The sequence below is a fragment of the Penicillium solitum genome (assembly GCF_028829755.1).
Source record: "Penicillium solitum strain IBT 25940 chromosome Unknown utg000005l_segment0_segment0, whole genome shotgun sequence".
Classification (NCBI taxonomy): Eukaryota; Fungi; Ascomycota; class Eurotiomycetes; order Eurotiales; family Aspergillaceae; genus Penicillium; species Penicillium solitum.
Window position 1 is genome coordinate 2891031 of NW_027072125.1, and position 23855 is coordinate 2914885.

General features: G+C 47.9%; 9 protein-coding genes across 9 annotated transcripts; 6 read left to right on the forward strand and 3 right to left on the reverse strand.

Moving 5' to 3' along the window:
* Positions 1–149: 149 nt before the first annotated feature.
* On the reverse strand, positions 150–1367 carry N7455_008696 (zinc-dependent alcohol dehydrogenase; the record flags this gene model as incomplete). Its single annotated transcript, XM_040957935.2, has 3 exons — positions 150–1076; positions 1152–1200; positions 1252–1367. The coding sequence occupies 3 exons, from the start codon at positions 1365–1367 to the stop codon at positions 150–152; spliced, it is 1092 nt and encodes a 363-aa protein (XP_040811658.2).
* Positions 1368–1827: 460 nt separating this feature from the next.
* N7455_008697 (aldehyde dehydrogenase family protein) lies at positions 1828–3368 on the forward strand (the record flags this gene model as incomplete). Its single annotated transcript, XM_040957959.2, has 3 exons — positions 1828–2570; positions 2631–3031; positions 3085–3368. The coding sequence occupies 3 exons, from the start codon at positions 1828–1830 to the stop codon at positions 3366–3368; spliced, it is 1428 nt and encodes a 475-aa protein (XP_040811664.2).
* A 598-nt stretch (positions 3369–3966) lies between these two features.
* On the reverse strand, positions 3967–6779 carry N7455_008698 (uncharacterized protein; the record flags this gene model as incomplete). The annotated part of the gene is made up of 4 exons (XM_065605941.1): positions 3967–4586; positions 4637–5393; positions 5446–6597; positions 6672–6779. The coding sequence occupies 4 exons, from the start codon at positions 6777–6779 to the stop codon at positions 3967–3969; spliced, it is 2637 nt and encodes an 878-aa protein (XP_065460890.1).
* Positions 6780–7723: 944 nt separating this feature from the next.
* On the forward strand, positions 7724–9988 carry N7455_008699 (Zn(II)2Cys6 transcription factor; the record flags this gene model as incomplete). Its single annotated transcript, XM_040957873.2, has 4 exons — positions 7724–7797; positions 7848–8857; positions 8910–9519; positions 9586–9988. The coding sequence occupies 4 exons, from the start codon at positions 7724–7726 to the stop codon at positions 9986–9988; spliced, it is 2097 nt and encodes a 698-aa protein (XP_040811657.2).
* A 726-nt stretch (positions 9989–10714) lies between these two features.
* On the reverse strand, positions 10715–11369 carry N7455_008700 (FAD-binding oxidoreductase; the record flags this gene model as incomplete). The annotated part of the gene is made up of 3 exons (XM_065605942.1): positions 10715–10894; positions 10960–11103; positions 11187–11369. 3 exons carry the CDS (start codon positions 11367–11369, stop codon positions 10715–10717), a joined length of 507 nt encoding a protein of 168 aa, XP_065460891.1.
* A 1393-nt stretch (positions 11370–12762) lies between these two features.
* On the forward strand, positions 12763–15154 carry N7455_008701 (beta-glucosidase; the record flags this gene model as incomplete). The annotated part of the gene is made up of 4 exons (XM_040957898.2): positions 12763–13284; positions 13338–14054; positions 14116–14270; positions 14335–15154. The coding sequence occupies 4 exons, from the start codon at positions 12763–12765 to the stop codon at positions 15152–15154; spliced, it is 2214 nt and encodes a 737-aa protein (XP_040811614.2).
* Positions 15155–15590: 436 nt separating this feature from the next.
* On the forward strand, positions 15591–15980 carry N7455_008702 (uncharacterized protein; the record flags this gene model as incomplete). The annotated part of the gene is made up of 1 exon (XM_065605943.1): positions 15591–15980. One exon carries the CDS (start codon positions 15591–15593, stop codon positions 15978–15980), a length of 390 nt encoding a protein of 129 aa, XP_065460892.1.
* A 668-nt stretch (positions 15981–16648) lies between these two features.
* Positions 16649–17628, forward strand: N7455_008703 (uncharacterized protein; the record flags this gene model as incomplete). Its single annotated transcript, XM_065605944.1, has 2 exons — positions 16649–16864; positions 16921–17628. The coding sequence occupies 2 exons, from the start codon at positions 16649–16651 to the stop codon at positions 17626–17628; spliced, it is 924 nt and encodes a 307-aa protein (XP_065460893.1).
* A 1252-nt stretch (positions 17629–18880) lies between these two features.
* Positions 18881–21964, forward strand: N7455_008704 (uncharacterized protein; the record flags this gene model as incomplete). Its single annotated transcript, XM_065605945.1, has 4 exons — positions 18881–19064; positions 19115–19212; positions 19268–20217; positions 21244–21964. The coding sequence occupies 4 exons, from the start codon at positions 18881–18883 to the stop codon at positions 21962–21964; spliced, it is 1953 nt and encodes a 650-aa protein (XP_065460894.1).
* Between the last annotated feature and the right edge of the window lie 1891 nt (positions 21965–23855).

A 23855-nucleotide genomic window follows, 5' to 3' on the forward strand; every position in this document is an offset into this window, starting at 1 on the left:
GCTCAAAGCTGATTACAACGTTTCACCAGGGCAAGCTCGCTAGTGGAGAAAATAAAACAACAATAAAGCCCTTCTTATAAAACATTGCTATTCATCTGTAGCCTTGCTTCGAAACAAGCAATGTGATTTAATTTCCGTGTTGCAAAATACTAAGTACAAAATTGAAGGTCCAACACCACCCGGCCCTGCAACTTCCCATCTTTCATTTCCTTGAACACACTATTGATGTTTTGAACTTTTTCAAGACGGAAAGGAGTAGTGACTACCCGCTTGGCCAAAGCGAGAGTTTCAATGGCTTCCAAACGATTGCCCACGGTGCTTCCAACGATGGTAAATTGTTTGCCGACCATCAAATGAGGATAGGCGTTAGCAATTGGCTTCGCATCATATGGAACACCCACACAGACTAGCGTGCCATTGAATCTCAGATAAGACAGGGCCTCACCATATGCAGCATTACTGGCGCTGCAAATTACAGCCGCCGCAGCGCCGCTGCCACCGGTAATTTCCAAGATTTGATCAGCAGCGCTCTTGCCATCAGCTGTAGGATACTTGGAGATGTCGACATAGGCCTCGGCACCACATCCCTTGACAAAACTCTCTTTAGACCCCATATCTAACCCAATAATTCTAAATCCCATTCCTCGACCTCCCAACTGCACTCCAAGATGGCCCAGTCCACCACCAGCTCCAGCGATGACCACCCAATCGCCAGCCTGAGCTTTGCTCTTCTTGAGGGCCGAATATACAGTAACGCCACCACAAAGAAGCGGTGCTGCAATATCACTGGCCAGTCCATCGGGAATTGGTGTCACATAGTGAGCGGGAGCCAAGGCGTATTCCTGGAATGTACCGGGGCATGTATATCCAGATACCTCTGCGTTCACGCATATACCATCGGCACCGGCCAAGCAAGGCATGCAGTTGCCACACGCATACGCAATCCACTTGATTCCCACGCGGTCACCAACTTTGACACCTGAAGCCTGAGAGGATGGTCCCAACTCGGCGACGATACCGACACCTTCGTGGCCACCAATTTGTCCAGTTTTGACGGGCTCCGGAAGCCAACTCCACTGGTAGACATGCTTTTAGTAGAGTTCATGACAAGGGATTCTTTTTTTTTTTTGATGCAGAAATCGAATTCTTACAGTTTTGGTCATGAGACTGAGGTCGGAATGGCAGACTCCAGAATGGGTCCTGCTTTGATATCAGTGCTGCTGCTTCCTGGCACTGAGGAGCTCAACTTACATCTTGATAAGGACTTGCCCAGGCCCTGGAGTGGGAGTGTCAATCTCCACAATTTTAGTGGAAATCTCGCCCGGTTTGGCATAAACCAGGGCTTTGTGGGTTTTGGTAGTCTGCATTTTAAGAAGTGGACGATGGAGAACTTTCAAATGTTGGTCGTTGCACGAAGATAGTGAAATAATTGATGTTTCTGGATAAATATCCTTCTCTACTTCATTACTTTATATAATATTAAGACCATACACTATATCCCCCATCTCTCCACAAATATGGAAAACGTGGAGACTTGGCCCGAGGTCGGGGTTGGGTTGGGGGTTCATCTACTTCCATCTACAGCCGCATACAATCCGTCGGATCCCGCATCCATCGCTATCCATCACTACGTCCGGCCGGCTATAGATGCAGAAATCTAAGTGTAACTAGCAGCATCTCTGGTGCATTTATTAGTACTATTGATTGTGCCTTTTATTTTGGAAATCCATCAAATACATCCCACACAACCCAGCAATAATATTCAAAACCACCCCAATTTCTTCCTCTCCTAAATTTATTCAACAGTCGGTAAGCCAGTTGTACAAAATGACGCGAATTGATCTAAACTTTGAAATGTTTTACAATGTCGTTGATGGTGAGTGTCGCACCTCCGACAAAACCACATTCAGCGTTGATCCTTCAACGGAATCCAAGCTATGGGACGTTCCTGTGGCCTCTGCGCAAGACGTGGAAGACGCTGTCCGCTCTGCAAATGAAGCCTTCAAGACCTGGTCTGCCACTTCTTTTGAAGAACGAATCAATAAGCTATCCCAATGGAAGGAGATCTACAAGTCATACATTGAGGACTTCACCCAGTTGCTCATGGCAGAGTGCGGAAAGCCGCGTGCTGTGGCGTCCGGCGAGGCGAACGAGATATTGGCTCTGTTTGATCACAATCTGCAACTTCGCATGCCGGAAGAGCGACTTGAGGATGAGATACGCATTCAGACTACCCGCCATGTTCCTGTCGGAGTCGTCGTTGCTATTTGCCCATGGAACTTCCCTCTCGTGCTGTCTGTCGGAAAGATCCTACCTGCCTTGTTGACCGGATGTACCATCATCGTCAAGCCATCTCCGTTTACGCCTTACTCGGCACTCAAGATGGTTGAGCAGGCACAGCAGATCTTCCCTCCCGGTGTCGTTCAGGCTATTGGTGGCAATGACTCTATTGGTTCTGAACTAGTCAACCATCCCCATGTGAACAAGATCACCTTCACAGGTTCCAGTGCCACTGGGAAAAAGATCATGGCCTCGGCGGCTGGGACATTGAAACGTGTGACTCTAGAATTGTAAGTATACACCTCTGAAAGACCCAGGAAGAATTTTATCTCACATCATCCAATATTCAGGGGAGGCAATGACCCGGCTATCATTTATCCGGATGTGGATATAGGGAAAATAGCCCCGGAAGTTGTACAAGGCTGTTTCGTATTCTCCGGTCAAGTCTGTGTCGCTACGAAGAGAGTTTATGTGCACGAGAGAATTTATGATGCATTCCTGGAAGCCATGGTGGAAGCAGCTTCTCAGATGGTGGTTGGCAGGGCGGGAAATCCCAGTACTACGATGGGTCCCATGCAGAACAAAATGCAGTATGAGAAGGTGAAGGAATTGGTTGCCGACAGCGAAGCCCAAGGTTACAAGTTTGCTCTTCCACCGCAACCCATGGCCTCTGGCAAGGGATTCTATCTCTCACCTAGTATCGTCAACAACCCACCTCCTAAATCTCGAATCGTCCTTGAAGAGCAGTTTGGTACGTCTGCACCGCGGGGAATTGATCACATTTGCTAATGACATTGAAATCAGGTCCAATCGTGCCAGTCCTTAAGTGGACCGATGAGGCAGATGTCATCGCCTGGGCGAACGGAACTAACTCTGGGCTTGGGGCTTCCGTGTGGAGTGCCGATGTTGCTCGCGCGGAGCGAGTTGGCCGGCTGATGCAGGCCGGGAGCGTATTTGTGAATTCCTGGGCGAAAACGACACCACGGGCGATGCTGTCGGGACACAAGGAGAGCGGACTTGGGGGCGAATGGGGTTCTACCGGATTTCTTGAGTACTGTAATACTCAAGTCGTGCACATCTTCAAATAATCTCGGTAATTAGACAGTTTGGTTCGATCAAATAACCCTTTTTTTTTCATGAACGTTCAGTGGAGTGTGTCGTTTGTATTCGAGAGAAATCTGGCTGTACGACAATGTATCGTATGGCGTTCTCGTTCGGCTTATGATCCAATGGGCTGGTAATGGTATGGTCCAATTTCGTCTTATAATCTATCTCTTTCAAAAGTCATAATACTCCCCCCCATTTTCCTTCCAGGTGTCATTTCATACTACCTCACACCAATTCTCAAGAATGTGGGTATAACAGTTACAAGAGTCATTGCTAGGCCTCGCCAATACCCGCCCACCGCCCAAACCCGCCCGCGAAAACCCAGCCCATGGGCCGGGTTGGGTCTTAGTCAGCAAACCCGTGGGCGGGTTGTCATCCGCGAAACCCAACCCAAGACCCAAATGGGTACCCGCGATTACCCAAAAAAGCAAAAAAAGCTGACTGATCATTTTACACTAAGTTATGCAGTAATTTTCGATTATCTAATTGTTTCGATGGCGTAACTACTAGCTTCTAGCTGTGAATATTTGGAAAGGAACATGAAGGGCTTGAAAAAATCAAATTGGATAATTATAAAGACTAGTATACCTCGTAACCTCGCAGTCTGCTGGAGGGCATTGTTACCCGACCAGAAGATCTCTTCTGGCTTCTATCACTCAATTGCATGATTGGAGGCGGAAGTAAATCTGCTTCGTCGTAATCAACCACGTCTTCCTCCATACTCTCTTCTTGTTGTTCAGGTTCGTGAATATGTCTGTGTATAGAGCTCCGGCCGGTCTCTACCACCGTACACTGCACTTGGTATGTCTCCTCTGGCTCAGAGTTACCCTCGAGATTCTCGCTCTCTTCAATCTCCTTATTGTCGCTGATCGGCTCTGCATCCTCTTCGATTGCCTTCAACGCTTCATCCTCTTCAAGTGCCTCTTGGCTCTCGCTCTCCAACGGTTTCTCCAGACGAATCAATTGCTGTCCCTCTAGTGTGAGCTTTTCTGAGCACATGTACATCATCAAGTCTTGAATGGTCCCTTCGTGAAGAGACCCTCGGCGATAATGACAAATGTCTCGTGCGCTATTGAAGAGCCTTTCTACACCCGCGCCGGTGGCAGGGACTGAAAGCAAGTCTCGTGCGAGCCGAGACAGCACTGGGAATTCGCGCTCGTGTTCTTTCCAATAAAGTCGCGGCGACACAGGGACATTGGCTATTCGAGGTCAGTCAGTTGTTCCAGTGTGTTGTACTGATTGCTCGTGCCTTCGCGAAGATACTGGTCCACTTCGTCATACTCTACTCCTTCATGGAAAATCGATGTACCAGGTGGCTCGAGTAGCCGATCAAGCTCTGTGCTATGCGAATTGGAAGATCGCTGGACCGTACGGAATAGCAACTCGGGGTTCTGCTGCTGATACTGTGTGAAAGATGCTCTCAAATATTCACAGTACCTTTTTGACGTATCTTCATGGCAAGTTGAGTACTCTCGATCATCAAAAGCACTCAGTTTATACTGAGGGGCAAGTAATGTTCCAGTGCCATAGAGAAAACCGTGGTCGCGGTAGGTTTTTTCGTAGTACTCTTTCAGCTTCTGCCTCGCCACAAGCAACGCGCCATACATGTCTTTCTTCCAGGGTGTTGTCTTTCTCTTCAATCTTCGATTCGACCGTTCGATATGCTCCAGTAGTTTCCTATACACAAGGAACACACTATGGATTGTGACGTCTCTGGTCTTCATCAGAGCCATGGTGAACTGAAAAAACGGTTTGGTCAAATGAACGAGGTAGTCAATTTGCCTCCATTCAACGTCGGTAACCTTGAGCTGCGAGTATTCATGATCACAGCAGTATTTGTCGATTACATTTCTCAGCCGGCGTGCTCGGCGAAGCATCAAAAAAGTTGAATTCCAGCGTGTCTGAACGTCATGTAACGGAAAAAGCCGAGTACCACCTGATTGGAGGCATAAAAAAGCATCACGCCGTTGTGGGCTTGCGTTGACAAAGATCGCAAAGGATCGAATCTAATGCTGTCAGTGCTCTGAGTCTATTGAAAAAGTGAATATCTTGGCTCACCTTTGTCAGTGTATGAGCCACGTCTCCATAATTGATCGAATCCTTCAACCCGTGCGCTTGGGTGTCGGACCAAAAGGCTCTGACTTCTTTATTCTTAGGTGCTGCCCTGATATGTCCTAGTAGCTGTTTCAGGCAAAGCTGGATCACATGAGCCATGCAGGGAACCCGGACTATTGATTCCCTGGAGCTAATAGCTCCGATAGAGAGCAGTCTCTCTTGCAAGGCGCGTATCATGGTGTCGTTGTTGGTAGCGTTGTCTGTAGTAACGCTAAAAATACGATCGAGAAGTTTTCGTTCCTCCAGTAACCGGTGCAAAACATCACTAAGGTTGTTGCCTGTATGAGGACCGTGCAACGGCTCAAAGCCGAGGAGCATTTCCCTATAGTTCCAATCTTTGTCGATGAAATAAACCGTGATTGCCATGAATGCCTGCTGAAATGGACTGGTCCAACAATCTAAAGCGAGGGAAACCTTGGCATCTTCAGGCAGATCTTGTAACTGTAACTCTTGCTGGCAATTGACTGCATCCCGGAGCCGTCTCCGCAGGGTCTTCGCTGACGGGAGTTCCAATTCTCCGGGACCAGAATATAAAAGGCTGAGTAGCCTCTGAAACACCGGGTTCTCCACCGTCTGGAAAGGCAAACGAAGACACGTAATTGTCTTCAATATCTGCTCCTCGATTTGAAATGTTGTCACTCTGTGGACACTGGGTGAGTCTCTCGTGAAATGGTTCTGCAAAGAATCCGAAATCAATGACTGATTAAATCCCTTTTTCTTCCCTTTACGACAAGTATTAGACTTTTTGTGTCTACTCATGGCGCTTGTCCCATTCCCCTTATACTGTGGATGATCAAGCACAGTGAGACAAGCCTGGCAGATGACTCGAGGACGCCCAGAATCAATATCAGCCACCTGGTCAAAGTGTTTCCACACATCAGCGTGACGCGATCCGGTGGACCATTTGATCTGGGATTGGCCTTCTCCGTTCAGCTTTTGGCCGTACTCTGTTTCCTTCCACCATTCAAGAAACTCTGTCTCTAGATGCGACTCGTACGCAATCCATTTCTTTCTGTGCTGAGGTCCCACACGTCGGAGTGTCGCTGGAGGTCTTCGAGTAGTTATGTCGTAGGTTTTGCGGGGTCCTGTCAAAGGCTGCGGTCCATCTTAGTATATATGTAGGTAGCGCCGCAACACTCAGAGGCTAGTGGAAGGGACCATTTTCTTACAGAGGATTGAATGTCAGAATCCAAGAAGCCGTCAGATGACGGCTCAATGGAGAGCAGTGGACTGAAAGGCCGATGTATTGATCGCGATGATGAGGAAGAAGACGCCATACTGAAGTAAAAGGCCACTGGTATTGGAAGATGGGGATTTTTTTCATCTTGAGTACTTGATTGTGGATTTTGTTCCAGTCGCGTCGTGCGTTTGGATCTATCTATTCCTGAGTCGCGTAAAACCCGCGGGTACCCAAAACCCAACCCAACCCAACCCAACCCGCCCGGAGATGAATACGACTTTGGGAGGACACTGAGAAGGTCCAAATCACTGATTTTAAATGATCGAACTAAAGATAATATTTTTGAGCTCACTCGAAAGATTCTCAATTGATGAATTTACATAAAATCATCAATGTGGCCTGTAATCCTTTCAGATGTGTAAAGCAGGGCGATGGGGGCAGTGATCTACATGTAGAGAATATATATTTCCAGGTCGATGGCGTTGATTGTTTCAGTGTAATATCCACTCAAAAGCGTGACAGAAATAAATGACCAAAATTACACCAGATGACTAATCAAGTTTATCCACGATTTATGCATGTTTTTGGGTATTTTGGGCAACCCGCGGGTACCCGCCAAGAACCCATGGGCGGGTTCATCAAGGCCAAAACCCGCGGTGGGTTGCCCATGGGCGGGTAAGGAAATTGAAAACCCAACCCAAACCCGCGTTTGGCGAGGTCTAGTCATTGCTTCCGCGTCACTAGATGATGACAGAAATATGCTTGTAATGTATGGTTCATTCAGTAGATACGTAATTCTCTAGCTAAACTAAAAATGACACAGGTTCTCATATTCTATCTTCGTGTTCAGCAGTTCTACCGGCAGAACATAGTGGGTCGTCGTGGAAGTACACTACCCCATACTCCGCATACCGATCCCGTCTATTGCCGAGTACCCAGCTCTTGCAAGCGGGGGTGGACTTCCCCAGACCAACTTTTCGGCGGAGAGATTTCTTACTCTGTAAAATCATTCGCTTCACCATTGCTCATATATGATACACTATGACTCGCAGTAAAAACGTTCGTGTCTACCGTGCATGCGAGCGGTGTCGCCAGCGGAAGCTGAAATGTGATCAGTGAGTTCGTATTTTAACCCCCGAGATGTTTTCTCGCTAACATCTCCGAGGACAAGCTTGTCTGACAAGAAATTACCCGCATGCTTGCAGTGTACCCGTGCCGGTGATGAATGTATTCTTGCCGGATCACGGCGCGGGGGCGACTTCTCTAGATTTCGACGGTCGCGACAGAAGCAAAACCCTACGCCATCGCTTAGCGGAGCTACAATGGAACATAGCCCGACCGATCGACATAATAGAGACCCGATGGAAGGTGATGAAGATCCTATCCACGCCGAGTTGACTAATCCGGGCGACGCACTCCAGATCCTTGCCCGACTGGCGGCGAACGACACCCAGGTTCCTAATAAGCCGGCCAACTCCATGACCACGGATCCCTTCACGGGGGCCTGCTCCTGGGATAGAACACATATAGTGACCCCATTCGTAGAGAGTGGTCCAACGAATCTCATACAACCTCCGAGGTTGCATTCGACACTTTCCGAAACGGAGACATTGGTGATCGGCGTGCTAGGCACAGATACTGTCAATCGTCTAGTCCAGCAGTATGAAATCTTCGTCCCACGCGAGTATATTAGATCTAACCGGTTTAGTTATGCGTCAAGCTACCACACTTTCTGTCCCCTCGCGCCTAGAAAAGTCCTGGCAACAATAGATCCGCGCAAAACAGCAGTAGAAGAGCCTTTCCTCATGACAGTCATCCTGACAATCGCATCTAAAGACGAGATCGCATACAGAGAGGTTCACCAACATTGCTGGAATTACTTAAAGCGACATTTGCTAGATGTACTCCTCGCTACGCCATCGACTCTCAGGGTCGGCTCAGTCGAGGGCCTTTTGCTCCTCGCGGAGTGGGTTCCTTACATGCAGCTGCAGACAGGTTCCTATCCCAACATGTTCTCTATGAACTTGAGTGCCGTCGAGGATAATATGGCCTGGTCACTTATTGGGCAGGCAGTGAGACATTCCTATCTACTCCGTCTGGACAAGGCATCTTTCCGGGAGACGGCGATTGGGGAGACTCAGGAACTAGCGGATCGAAAGCTCCTTGCATGGATATGTACGTTCGATAAACCCTACTAGCTTGCCTAGCGACTAACCTATCCTAACAGTTGTTTATATATCCGATCGACAAATTTCTGTCCGAATGGGACAGTCTTTCTGGTCGCGTGGGCCATCTCTCTCCGCAAACTTCACAGCGGAAGACTTTCCAAGTTTACAGCTCAGAGCAGACGCAGAGCACAAATACGCACACGTATTACAAGCCACTATCGAGCTCACTCAAATCCTTCACAACGTGCACGATATATTATACGCATCCAAAGAACGAAGAGTCCAAATGGTCCGACGAGGAGACTATAATCGCTATCTAGATGATTTCCGACACTCGATCTCCGCGTGGGAAGGACGTTGGGATAGTCTTGAGGCATCTCCAAAGCTGAACTGCACAATGCACATATTCAAGGAATATGTCCGTTTGTACGCGAGTGCATTCTCTTTTCAGTCGCTTCTTTCTGGGGCTGTGCAGCCCCGCCGGAGAGAAACAGTTCCGATCACACCAGGGAGGAATGGCGTCACCTTGCTTTTCCCACAGGGCATCATGTCGACTGCAGAGGGCTCATATATTCTCGAGTCAATAGATGCTGCTCGGAAAATTCTGGCAATAGCTGTCCAGACGAACTCTGAAACACAGATTCGCTATATGCCGTTCCGATTTTATGTGTACGTTTCGTGATTCAACCTGATAATTCGGGGCTTTTTACACAGATTGGCTAATCCCTGAGTTAGATATACCGTCTACTCCGCTGTATTTCTATACAAAGCAAACGTCTTTGGTGCCCTCCTGAGTACGGAGTATGCCGAAATCGCTTACTTGGTGCAGCAATTTATCCAGGCACTCGAAGAAGCTGCTATCAGTGATAGCCATATTGCTAGTCGTTTTGCAAGTCTACTAAAGCGTATGTGGGTCTCTGGCAGTCAATGCTCTTCTCCGTCAACACAACATTTCGAACCTCCCCAAAATGTCGATGTGGTCGATGAGCGGAGCTGTCGTTATGCGGCTTGTGACTCACAGCTTCCTGAACCCCTCTTCATTCCTACACCGGACTTTAATTTATTCTGTCCGGAATTCTCGAGTTTGGAGTCCGAATTAGTGGAACTTGGCGTGGGCTCTCTGAGTTACCCTACATAAAGCATAAATATGTAGATATTCAATGCATTTGACAATTTCTTTCTATAGCTTCCAATCCGCTAATCATAATTCCCATCTTTCTTTTAGCCATATATCCAAATTTAAAAGTCCAGGGTGCGGTCGGTGTTCAATGTTAGAGCACTAGATAGAGTGAACAAAAACATGCAACAGTGAGCCGAGTGAAGAAAACAGCAAAAAGCAAAAAGCAAAAAGCAAAAAGCAAAAAGAAAAAAGCAAAAAGCAAAAAGAAAAAAGAAAAACATACAACAGTGAGGATTCGCTGGTGGTCACCCACCCAACTACTAACTCACCGGCGTGTGGCTTAAGTACGGCTGAGCGGACGGGAAGCCCTGTTTTCCACACCCTATGGTCGTATGTATCAGGTTATGTGTGGGAGAAGATGATACCTACATTAAGATATTGGAACTGTTAGGGACCTATGGGATGAATGTGCCCGTGTTAAGACAAATTATAGTGTTCCACATAGAGACCAGCAACAAGTAGCTAAGTAACAAAAAGAGAAATACTGGAAATCCCAGGAAGTTAGGAATAACACACACACCAATTGTAACACGAGGAGTTAACTACAACTGCGACTTCCCCTTATTTTGCGGTATTCAATCGACCGGATAGGGCGCAGACCAGGATTTCCAGTTTGCAGATCGTAAGGGATATCGAGGGCGTTGACGTATTTCTGACCGGGCTTGGGATAATGCGCAGTTTCCTTCAACACATGGCTCTCCCCCAGCCCAAAGCGAGCGATGAACACCAAATATGCTTCTTCTGTGCTTGGATCTCTTGGAAGAGCTGGAAAAAGGTCACACCCGGCTCCACCGTATAGTATGAAAACTTCTCGTTCACGTCAAGGATCTTGTTCATTTCCTGGAGATCAACAATAATCGAGCCCTACACAAAAAGGAAAGCTCAATAAATTGGACGGAAAGAACAGTTGACAAGGGACCCCAACTTACCTTCACGCGTGCCTGAGGACCACCATAACCAAGATTCTTGCCCCGGGAAACTATCCACAGAGGAAGCTTGTACTCATTTGCGATCGCCAGGATCTTCTTAATTTCTTCCACGGTTGTAGGTCGCACAGCGCATGCGCTGCCACGCTTTTCCTTCTCGTCAGCATTCAATGAAAATGGGTCCATGTAGTTGATGTACAATTCTTTGCCAACAACCACATTTTCCATACCAAGACATCCTTGAGTTTGTTAAGGACAATTGCCCAGGAGTGAATTGTCAAGCCCGGTGGCAGATACTCGACTGCTTGCTCAAGTTCGGCCTTATCGTACCATCGCTTCAGGATCACTGTGACTGCCTCATTCTCGCCGGGGTTATGGTTGATAGTAACGGGTTCGAACGAGTATGGAGCCATTGTTTGAGATTTTGAATTTACAAGCTGAAGATGATAATGAATGTGCAACTGCTGTTTATCTATTTATTTGAATCTTCCCATTTCCCCACATCAGCGGTTCTTTGATGCCGATGATCTCCACTTCAGCTGTTTTGAACTTTGAGTCTTGATCTTCTCACATCCTGTAATATCCGCGATTTATCCAATCATTTCCCAGTTGTCACGGTGATAGGCCAGTCAGAGGTTTAGTCTCGGCCCCAAGCCACAATTCTCACTAGTCGCGAGAATCTTCGCTTTGATAACTCCAAAACTTGGAGTGGAGAATGGAGTCTGGGGTAATAAAGTGAAAACCTGGGGCAATTGAACTGCGCTCAAAAAATTGTTTCCCATGTGGGAGCTATTGATGATTGGCAGCTCACCTTGTGATTGCCGGACCCTAATTGCCACAACACCCTGTCCACCTGTGAGCAATCCATATTCTCTCTTTGTCGAATTCTATCAATGTTCTTTCCCATACACCCATTTTTACCGATAGGGCTAATTTGACACACTCGTTTTGGTGGTAATGTGTCTTCATTCTTCCGTCATCATTTCTGTGTTTTATTGGATTCCATGACTGCAGTGGTGCGAAACATGCATTCAGAACTGTTTATAGGGAAGCTGTCGGCACTTGTGGAGATGCGGGGAGCCGATCGTCTGGGATCGGAATGTAGTGCCTGGGGTGTCAATATTTCGCCTCAGGTAGCAAGGCATCGAGGGTTCTTTCCGTCTCCTTGTTTTATCCTTCTCATCCCTATCGAGCTTAATAAGCTTAATAAAGGCCCTCATTTGTTCTCCTAGCTCGATTTCCAAAACTCGTGTGATTTGACCAAAAGATGTTGAAGGGTCCAAGGACCTACTGTCCCGCCCGTATTCCATACAGAGCACACAGGGGTCCCGTCCCCGCAGCACCCGCAGCGCCGGAGTGGTGTTAACGGACATATCCCCAGACAGCTCAGATCTGCAGAGGAAAGCCCCCAGACTACCTGCCAAGTTTAGCCTATACTCCAGGATAGCCAGCTTGCCTTTTTCCACATTCCGTGTCTCCCTCGCCAATCAAAGGAAGGTTCCCCGATGGTCTGAGGCCTTTGGTGTACCAACTTTATTCACATGCATATTTCACTGCGACGATACAACCACTCGTGTGTCCCTGTACATGCGGAGCTTACCCTGTGATGTCTTGGCCAAGCGAAAACCCCTTCATTCTGGTCATGGGGTCCAAACCTGCACCTTGGCCAGCCTCCGGGACCAGGGGGAAATTTCAGGCCATGGGAATTTAAGCCCAAATATCCTATGCGGGGTTTTATAAAGGGTATGACTGCGCCGCCAGACTAGGAGGAAATCTGTCAAGCGACAATACTCGAGAAAGGGCATTATGCAGAACCTTCTTCTCTCTGCTCTGGCCTTCAGTGTCGCCGCTGATGCCTACGGCTCAGGACCTGCCGGCTGGGATGCGGCTTACTCAAAGGCTCAGACAGCCCTTCTTAAGCTAAACCAGACCGAAAAAGTCGGGATCACCACTGGTGTCGGTTGGGAAGGAGGGCCCTGTGTGGGAAACACCTATGCCCCCAGCTCAATTGACTATCCCTCCTTATGTCTACAGGATTCGCCCTTGGGAATTCGCTTTGCCAATCCTGTTACGGCGTTCCCTGCAGGTATCAACGCTGGAGCGACTTGGGATCGTACTCTCTTGTACGCGCGCGGTGCTGCAATGGGCCAGGAAGCCAAAGGTCTGGGCGTCCACGTCCAACTAGGACCGGTCGCTGGACCACTAGGAAAGAATCCCGATGGCGGTAGAAATTGGGAAGGGTTCTCGGTCGATCCGTATCTCAGTGGCGTTGCTATGGAAGAGACAATCCAGGGTATGCAAGATTCGGGCGTCCAGGCCTGCGCAAAGGTACGCTGGCCTCTACTCCGCTGATCCTCCCGTCCGTTCTGACCATGATGAAGCACTGGCTGGGCAACGAGCAAGAGCACAACCGCGAAACCATGAGCTCTAATATCGGCGACCGCGCGACGCATGAGCTATATGTATGGCCGTTCATGAATGCAGTCAGGGCCAATGTCGCATCTGTCATGTGCTCCTATAACAAATTGAACGAGACTTGGGCCTGTGAGAGTGATGCTCTCTTGAACGATCTGATGAAGAACGAGCTAGGTTTCCCTGGCTACATTATGAGCGACTGGAACGCGCAGCACACTGGTGTCAAAAGTGCCTTGGCAGGACTCGACATGACGATGCCCGGTAGTGACTTCAACAAGCCGCCCGGCAGCATATTCTGGGGACCGCATCTCGTGCAGGCCGTTGCTAATGGCTCTGTGCCCCAAGCGCGTCTGGATGATATGGCAACGCGTATCCTGGCAGCTTGGTATCTTCTTGATCAGGATCAAGGGTATCCTGAGGTAACGTTTAGCTCTTGGAATGGCGGCAAAGCTACTGTCGACGTGACGGGAGACCATGCGACTGTCGTCCGCACCGTCGCCCGTGACTCAATTGTCCTATTGAAGAATGAGGAACATGTTTTGCCTCTCCGGCAACTTAAAAGCCTGGCCATCATTGGGCAGGATGCTATCGTCGACCCTAATGGTCCTAATGCATGCACAGATCGGGGCTGCAACAACGGCACGCTAGCTATGGGGTGGGGAAGCGGCACATCAGAATTCCCTGTAAGCAAGCTAATTCCAGCAGATCAACGGCAAACCCTATGAACTGACAATTCCGCTCTAGTACCTCGTTGGTCCTCTTGATGCAATCAAAGTCCAGGCCCAAAAGGATGGTACGAAAATTATCGAGAGTACAACCGACAGCAATACAGCTGCTGCTTCCGCTGCCGCAGCGGCAGAGACTGCCGTGGTCTTCATTAATTCAGACGGCGGCGAAGGGTCAGTAGTCAGGCTTGCATCACTACACCTATAATATATTTGGAACCACTAACACCCCGCCCAGTTACATTACAGTGGAGGGAAACGTCGGTGATAGGAACAATCTCGATCCCTGGCACAACGGAAATGAGCTCGTCAAGTCCGTCGCGGCAGTGAACCAAAATGTCGTCGTGGTCGTGCACAGCGTGGGGCCGGTAATCCTGGAGACCATCCTAGCGCAGTCCTCAGTGAAGGCAATTGTCTGGGCCGGGCTACCAGGCCAGGAAAGCGGAAACGCCCTGGTCGATGTCCTGTATGGCAGCACCCCTCCAAGCGGCAAGCTGCCCTACACGATTGCCAAGCAGTTTTCAGACTACGGGGCTGGCTGGAACAGTGCGCTAGACGACAATTTCGTCGAAGACTTGTTCGTTGATTACCGTCACTTCGACAAGAATGGTATCGTCCCGCGCTACGAGTTTGGTTATGGCTTGTCGTATTCGACCTTCAACTACGTTGGACTTGATGTTAGCATCTCTGCCACAGCTGGACCATCAAATGGACGCATTGTCCCTGGCGGGGCGGAGGATCTCTTCGAGTCGGCCGGAACTATCTCAGTCACTGTCCAGAACACTGGCGATGTAGCTGGTGCTGAGGTTGCTCAGCTCTATCTTGGTCTTCCGGAGTCTGCTCCAAGTACTCCACCCAAGCAGCTTCGAGGGTTCCAGAAGTTGAATCTCCAACCGGGAGAGTCGGGGACAGCTACTTTTGAGCTCACTCGGCGTGACTTGAGCTACTGGGATGTGCAGACCCAGAAGTGGGTTTTGCCTAGTGGTACCTTCACTGTCTATGTTGGAGCCTCTAGTCGGGATATTCGTGAGGACGGACAGTTTACTGTCGGTCAGTAGTATACCCTTATCATTTGACCTGTACATATCTCCTGTTCGGAAATGACTGATCTGAAGACGAAACTTCCGGTCTAAGAGTGTGGAAAGTAAACTCTCTTTGTTGGGATTCATGTGTCTTTATTCGTAAGATGCAATGCCATTGGGTTGTTGTCACTCTGCCTCTCGAGACAGGAGCCGGGAAGACAACAAAGAAACCAAACAGTCAGCTTTGTAACTCATATTCCTTTTACTGCCAATGACCATAGTATTAACTGCTCTGTTTAATATATGATAGCCCAATATGTATAAATACCACCTCGTCAGTCCTTCTCGAAGTAGCAAACCATCATTATCATCCGGATTCTACTCCTCGATTCATTTTCAGCAACGGTAATATACAAAATCCACATCTCCAACATCTTCTCCACAATTAACTACTCCTCTATCAGTCGCAACAATGGCTTGGTGGGACAGCTCTTCACCCTACTGGCTCGAAAATCTCATGCCAATCTTCGCACAAGAGACCAATGGATTCCGAGCAGAACTCGTATACCAGATTGACGTGCTAGTCAATCACCCGGGCTATCAATATATAGTGAGCCAGAGACTTACTACGACTGCTCGATCATTGCGCAAGATCAAAATGCTAGCGTCGGATATCTCAGTATATTTCCCGAATCATCCATTGATCGCTGGCAGACGCCCTGGTTACTTCCAGAGTACTTTCCCTCGAGTCTGTGATTTTATTGAGAAGACTTTAATTGAGCTGAGTAGAACTCTGATGAATGACCCGCACAGTGAGGCGTCTGTTGCTTGGCAGCTGCAAGATATGTTCGATGGTCTGTAGGTTTGGATATTCGGTAGTTCGGTTTCATAAATTTTGAAAAATGGGTGTATAGTGTGAGTTGGGTTTATTTATTTGTGTTTGGCAACTGTTTTACATGTAACGAGTAAAAAGAAGATAGAACCCTCACTTATAGTGTGGCCTATACTTAAGTTTACCCGGACCTGTCTGAGGTTCTCACAGGGCCTGTCTACTTCGATTCAATGTTTTACTAGTCATCTCCTGGCTTGACCTTTTGTGATTTCTAGACAAGACCCACGCCGTGTTTCAATAATTTGGATTGGCTTTTTCGGGATTGGCTTTCAATCACCTTTCAAGCTTGGAATGAGAGGTTGTAACCATGTGCAAGGAGGCCGGGAGCCAGCCCAATACAAATATGCCACAGTGAGAACCCTCCAGCTAATTTGAATTTGAATTGGTGGTTTACTTTTAAAAGTTAGATCAAACCCTTTTTATTATACTGGTCTCTAAGTATTTCGAGCCTGTTATCATTAGCCGGGCGATATTTGGGGTGGTACTCCCGATATCAAAATTGACATGCCTCGCATCGAACGAGGAATGCTAGTGATATTCCTCATAACAACACCCTCTTTTCCATCCAAGTACCAAGACTTCTTAGTGCGAGTCCAAGAAAACCTAGAATAATCCCACGCTACCGTGAATCAATTAGCATGCATCTTCAATCTGGGCAGTGGAGCCTTTTCCTTGGAATCATATCAGCATGCTTGTTTGCTTCTGTCGAGTCTAAGGATTCATCGGAGCATCCAAAAGAAACCTTCACATTTGACCAGCTCTGGGAACTCGAGAAGGGCTTTTGGGATTCGTTTCTCTACCCTGCAAACCTCAAACAGACCCAAGGCAATCAATCCACTATTTTCGCTTCAGATGTCAGTATATCCCGGTCTTTACGGTGTCCTAATTTCAATTCTCTGACACAATACAGGTACAAGGCCGTGTCGACATCACTCGCACTTTCGATGGCGATGAGCTAAACCGCGAATACATCTTCGGCCTATTCGCCGATCCAGACCACGTCAGTCTGGTCGGTATCCCGATCGCATATAACATCACTCAATTTACCGCCAATGACAACATCGCATCCGCGACAACGGTCGTCACCTTCAATGCAACCAGTTTCGGCGTCCTCATCCCAGTGACAATCGACACATGGATCGAGTTCAACACCGACGGCAAGATCGCACAGTACGATGCCACATTCCGCTGGTTCGAGTATCTACTGGATTTCCTGGTCGAAGGAGTCGCAACGAAAATAAACGCGACTGATACTGACCAGGCTGTTGCTTATGTTGCCGATTTGCTAGCCACCACCATCTGTGATACACATGAAAAGCATTGCACGGGTTCGAACCAGCAATATACAGATACCCCAACTTGCTATGACTTTTTGACGAAGACTCTACGTTTTGGAAAGGCCCACGAGCTGGGTCGTAACACGTTGCTGTGTCGTGAGGTTCATGAGCATATGGTGCAGTACCGGCCCGACGTGCATTGTTCACATATCGGTCCTGAGGGTGGTGGATACTGTGTTGATGATATGGATTACACCCAAACTGTGCTACAGAGGTACTTTAATGACTCCTGGATTCCGTTTGGATATGGCACGGATCAAAATATTTGGCTCGCCAACTGAAGGGGCATCACTTGGAGTGAGGAACTCATCTTCCACCCACATTTTTATCGACTTGTTGGAGTTAAAGCCATACTCGTCCATCTCCACGGGCCTTTTGTGAATTAGAACTAGCTCTTTGCTCCGCTAGTACTGCAGGTGAATGTAATATCTGAAAGTCTTCTCTACAGACTTATTCTGGCGAATTAGCTTCAATGAACTCCGAGAAACAGTTCTGTTGCGCTTCAGTAGTGTGAAGTAGGTCATGATCCTCTGTCACATGGAAATCGAACCCAGAGTTCTTGGAAACCTGTATAAAGGCCCATCTTAAATACCACATGTCATTAGAATCCTGCAGTGGCCAAATCTGGTCTCAAGATCACCTATAGTGTGACGACCGCGAACTTGAGCGATACAAGATTTGCCACGGGCCATAGGAAGGACTCACAGACATCATATATTGGCATGCTGTTATCTATACATCTTGCGTGCTATGTCACATCCGAGTCGAGATGATTGGCGCGTGTATACCCCCTTGATTACAATCACCAAGCCTCCTAGCTCATGCTCATTCTAACGTGGCACTATGCGGAGTTGTACCGAGCAAGGGGGTTGTTTAATGATCTGCAGTTCGGAGCTTTATGGGTGATATCATAGGACATACATTGGCACAAGTCTCCGACGTCTTTATCTTCATTTGGCGATGATCATACTGCACATTCCAATCCCTTCAAACATCCGTCCCTAGCCGTTATTTAGGCTACAATCCTCCGTCGCAGGCCGGGAGAGCTCTCTATTCCCCACGCAAAGCACGTCAGTTTCGGCCTTTTAGAAACGTTGTTTTCTTTGAAGCTTCAACGCAGGGGCTCAAGATTATACCCCAGCACATCACATTTGTCACAAGTGCTCTTATGAATTTACATATATGTTAGATCGGAAACATCAGGTTCCCAGCCTGATTGCGAAATCGACGATATGGTTACTCTTGAGCTACCTCCCATGTTTGAAGTAGATACACAAGTGTATAATATGCCGCTCGGCCGTTGAGGTTGCATGCCAGCCTTAATGTCTACGTAGGGAAATTCCTTCCAACACCCGCCTGATCTCCACCAAGAGTTCCTCCCATCCCTTCGAACGCTAGACCTCCTTGATGAAACAATGTGACCTTATTGCTTAATATAGATGCAGTTAAAATGGGCACATTTACCGTTAGGACTTGCTTTTTTGTCTCTAACGTCTCTCTCTAGTCTGACCACTTGAATTCAACATCACCAAAATGGACAGAAGACCACCTTCTTGCAGTGACTCACTACCTCGCAGTGAGGCCCAGATACGCTTGTGCCCCGAAAAGTTCGATGAATCGTCTGCCGATGATGGACCGAAATTAGCACCCATCGACGGTGGATTCCAAGCATGGATGTTTCTGGCAGCTTGTGTTATGATCGAGGCTTTGATATGGGGTGAGTCTGCTCCTGTGACTACAAGATTATAGTCTACTAACTATGAGCAGGATTTGCTTTTTCATTCGGGGTCTTCCAGAAATACTATCACGACCATGAGGCTTTCCAGGACTCTAGCATGGTAGCTGTTATCGGAACATGTGCTACAGTGAGAACACCGAATTCGCTTCCAACGGTCTATTTCTTTCTAACACCATCCACAGGGAATATCCTATCTGAGCTGTCCGCTGGTCATTATTGCTATGATCCTCCTTCCTCAATGGGGCCGCTGGTTCTCATCAGTAGGACTGACCATGATGTGTCTTTCCCTGGCCTTGGGTTCATTTTCCACCAATGTCACCCACCTCGTGCTCTCCCAAGGAGTCGGCTTCGGAATCGGCGGTTGTATTGCATACAGTCCATCCATCTTATACATGGACGAGTGGTTCGTCAACCGACGAGGACTCGCGTTCGGCATAACCTGGGCTGGATCAGGGGTATCCGGGATAATATTCCCAATTGGCCTCGAGAAGCTATTGGGTCGGTACGGATTCGAAACTACTCTCAGGGTCATCTCCGTGGTAGTATTCCTTCTTGCTGCGCCATTCATATACTTCCACCGACCACGTCTCCCGGTTAGAAGGACAGTCGACTATCAGCGTCTGAACTTCCACTTCCTTACAACCAGGATATTTTGCTTCTATCAACTCGGCAACATTATAGAAGCGCTGGGGTTCTTCTTGCCCGGCATTTATTTGCCGAGCTATGCCCGCAGCATTGGCGCTACGGATTTCCTCTCCTCGTTGTCCGTCACGCTGTTGAATCTGGCGTCAGTTTTCGGTAGCGTTACCATGGGCCATCTGACAGATCGATACCATGCTATCACCTGCATTACCATCTCAACAGTCGGTAGTACACTGTCTGTGTTTTTCCTCTGGGGATTCTCAACAAGCTTACCCACGTTGCTTGTCTTTTCTGTCGCGTACGGATTATTCGCAGGATGTTACTCCGCGACGTGGGCGGGAGTCACTCACGAGGTCCGACGAGTCGATCCGTCTGCCGACGCAACTATCATCTTCGGGGTTATTGCCTTTGGACGTGGAGTTGGCAACGTCGTTAGCGGTCCCTTAAGTGAGGCTATACTTGGTCCATTGACGGATTCTGCGGTGGCGGGGTATGGTAGTGGATATGGGCTTATTATCTTGTGTACGGGGCTCAGTTGCTTGTTTAGCGGAGTATGTATAGTCGCGCATTATATGAAATGTATATAGGCGAGTGTTGTTGCACATTTATGCTGATGATTAACGTCTGCTTTTTTGGTGGGACAAAGGAGGGTTAGGATCGCTACATAGGCTACTTATACAAATTGATATACTTCACGGTCTACCGATTCTTTCTGTTCCCTTTGAGCCTTTGAGCAGCCTCTTTATATTTAAAATCACTTTTAAATTATGCTCAATCTGATTTAGTCATAGCGAGATTCATAAAAATTCCATGCTTTGCTTAAAAGTTAAATTTGATATTTGCATCAATGATCCGCCAGCATCCGACTGCGCCGAGATATATTATTCTGTCTACTGGCCACCATCACCACTTTCACATTTCCTTCAAATAATCATGGACAATGAGTAGTAGTATTTTGTAAAAGAAGCTCCTAGAAAGTACATGTAATATTGTAACAATCTAATTACTATGCAACATTTAATAAAGTTTTCACATCCACGACGCCATGATCCAAGTCATCGGGGTACACCGGGTCTCCCGAAGATCCGGAACCCACCTAGCAAGAATCTTGAATCTTCGAACCTTGAAGCTCGACAGAGTTTTATATCAAGTTTAGTCGCCTCAAACTTGGAGTGGTCAAGTGGTCGACGTCATTCCAAGAGAACATGCTAATGTCGATTCCACGACACCCCACGCTCAAAGGTTTATACTGTGGTCCATGACGCCAATGTAGAGGAGACTACCGGTTATTTAGAAAGTCTACTTAGTATAACGTACTCGAAGCCTACCGCATGCGTCGCTGGGATGATGATGACTCGAGATGACTTGAAAGATTGCGCGGTTCTATGGGTTTCAAAGGTATTTAACTACCTGTAGCCGTAGCATTTCTTCTGTATCTTAACACAATCTCCCTCAACTCTCCTACACGATAACTCTTCCGAGATAATCCAAGAGCTATGCGTTTCAACATCCCCAGCCTCCTCCTAGCCGGAGTCACTGCCACCTCCGCCGCCACCACTACCTCCGCAGCAAGCTCAGCCTCAACCTGCTCGCCCTCATCTTCTGATGCCAAGGTCCTCCAATTCGCCCTGGGTGTCTCCGACTTCATCGGCGGCTTCTACAACACTACTGTGAATAGCACCTTCGGAAACTCCAACAACGCCACTCTCCTAGCGTACCAGAGAGTCCTCTTCGGTCTCGAGAAGGACAACACTCTATCCAGCGCCGCCATCGAGAAGGTCGGCGCCAAGGCCCCCGGCTTCTCCAAGCTCACCTGCGACTACACCTACCCCGAGGTCAGCAGCACCCAGACCTGGGCACAGTGGGCCTACCGCTTCGAGGATACCGTCACTGGTGCCTTCATCGGTCTCGCCGGCTACTCCGAGTCCCCCGAGGTCTCTTTCCTCTTGGCTCGTCTGGCTGCTGAGCACAGCGCCCACTCTGCCTTGATCGGTAGCCGCGTCAACTCGACCTACTTTGCCGCAAACTCTACTTCCCTTGTGGCTGCCTACGGCCCTGCCCAGATCTTGTCCACTCGCAACCAGACTGGTAGCCTTGGCGAGTACCTCGGTGGATGCCTCACTGCCCCTACTAGCCCTTGCGGCGCCTGGAAGATTGGCCCCTTGGCTGCTACTCCCTCCTCTACCGGTGTTGCTAGCAGCACCAGCTTGGCTACTGCTGCTGCCAAGAAGAACTAAGATGTCAATTGTCGAATGAAGAAACAACACCCTCTGGTTTTGAGGGAATGTTTCGAAATATACGATGGCGTATTAATTGTGGTCAATGCGAGAGGAGGAATATCGCTGCTAGATAGAGCAGGATTGGAATATATGAGATAATTAATGGATTAATTGGGAATATATTATATGTTATGATATTTCACTTTTCTATACATTTAATTGTAATTCAACTAATAAAGAGACCTTACTAAGGTGTTAAAATCAAACAAGCTCATTTATTAGCTAGACTGACAATTGTTTGACGTTAACGAATATAAAAATGGCCAACGGCCGCAGATCTAAAATCTGCCCTCAATGACGTTATACACACATTGCTTCTTCAAACACCAATACTTAACAGAGTCATTACTGGGCTCGTTTCCATTTTTATTCTTGGTGGATCCCTATATATCTTCATATTCCCTAAATACATTCATATTAACTGGCGATGATTTGTTGTTCACAATATAAAAATAGGTAAAGTAGGGAAGGTGCAGAGGAAGGCCAAGGAAAGTGCGACTCGGCAAGCTGCTCATTGTTTTTGCATTCACGTGAGGGGAATCTTCTCCTTTATAAACCCACTGTGACTCCGTCCACAGCCCCTATACCATCTCTTAACCATCTCTTTCCTTCATGCTGCTCCTGCCTGGCTCATGATATTCTTTAATGTCTTCGTCGACACATCGTCGCTGGCAGGCTGGAGGAAGATAGACGTTTGAACCTCCAGACCATAGTCCCTTGGGCATCGCTTGTCTGGCCCATCGCTTGCCTAAAGGTCGAACCAGCCAGAGGCATCTGGGACTTCTATTGGCATCATTGCCCCGAAGAGAAAGAGGGCAACAGTGAGCATATCATTCCTACAAAAAGACATTTGGATCGCGCTAATAGCGTACAGAGCCATCTAAAATCGAGCGAATTCCTCCTCACAGAGAGTGTGGCCTTTCTGACTAAGTATAACGCGACAGAGCCAGGTATGTTCTATCCATTAGCCCCGGCTCATATTGGGACCATCGAAGCGCTAATTTAGGATTTATCAATAGAGTCTGGGGCATACCCGGGGCTCGACAGGGGATTTCCAACCAAAGAGCTCGCGAAGGACATTCAAAGGACACCTTACGGGAGCTGATCCTTAGGATATCTACAAAGATATTTGCGATGCCTCGAATTCGATTGTGCGACAAGAGCGAATATCGTCGATGCATTCAAGCTAAGACCCCAAATGCTGACTCTTATTCAAGGCCCCTTGGCTACCATTCTCGAAACAATATTCTCGCTTTTCCCACATACTTTTTCTGATCTTTTGAATCTCCATGGATTTTGAGGTACATAATGGCTAGCCAGTACAGCCATGTCACTTCCCATCAAATTCATTGCCGAGACGCGTTTCGAAACCCTGTACGATACAATCAATACGTGACGACCGCCAGTCTTACTCCAGACTCTTCCTAATGATGTTTTTTTTTCAGGATCGTGAATCTCGACCGACAAAGCTAAGACCTGAACGACCTCGGACATTCCACCCGTTGGGACTCCTCTGATCTCATTGTTATGGCGAAAGTCGACCCAAAGATCCAGACTCCCTAAACACAACACGGCCTCCCAACCCCTCAGAGGAGATGCCGACTTAGAAAATCAGACCATCAAGCCTTGGAAGCTTAACAAAGACAGGGCCCCACACAAAAAGCACAAAGAAGTGTCGGTAATGAGGCAGTCCTATACGCATCACAAAGACAAGAAACACTGGAACTCCCGACCAAAACATGGCTAAATCGAGGCCAACAAACCTCTCAACCATGTCTCATTCCTCATAACGGATTTCGACGGCACTTCCGCCAACCCACTGATCAATTTTATGAAATACGCGGTTACC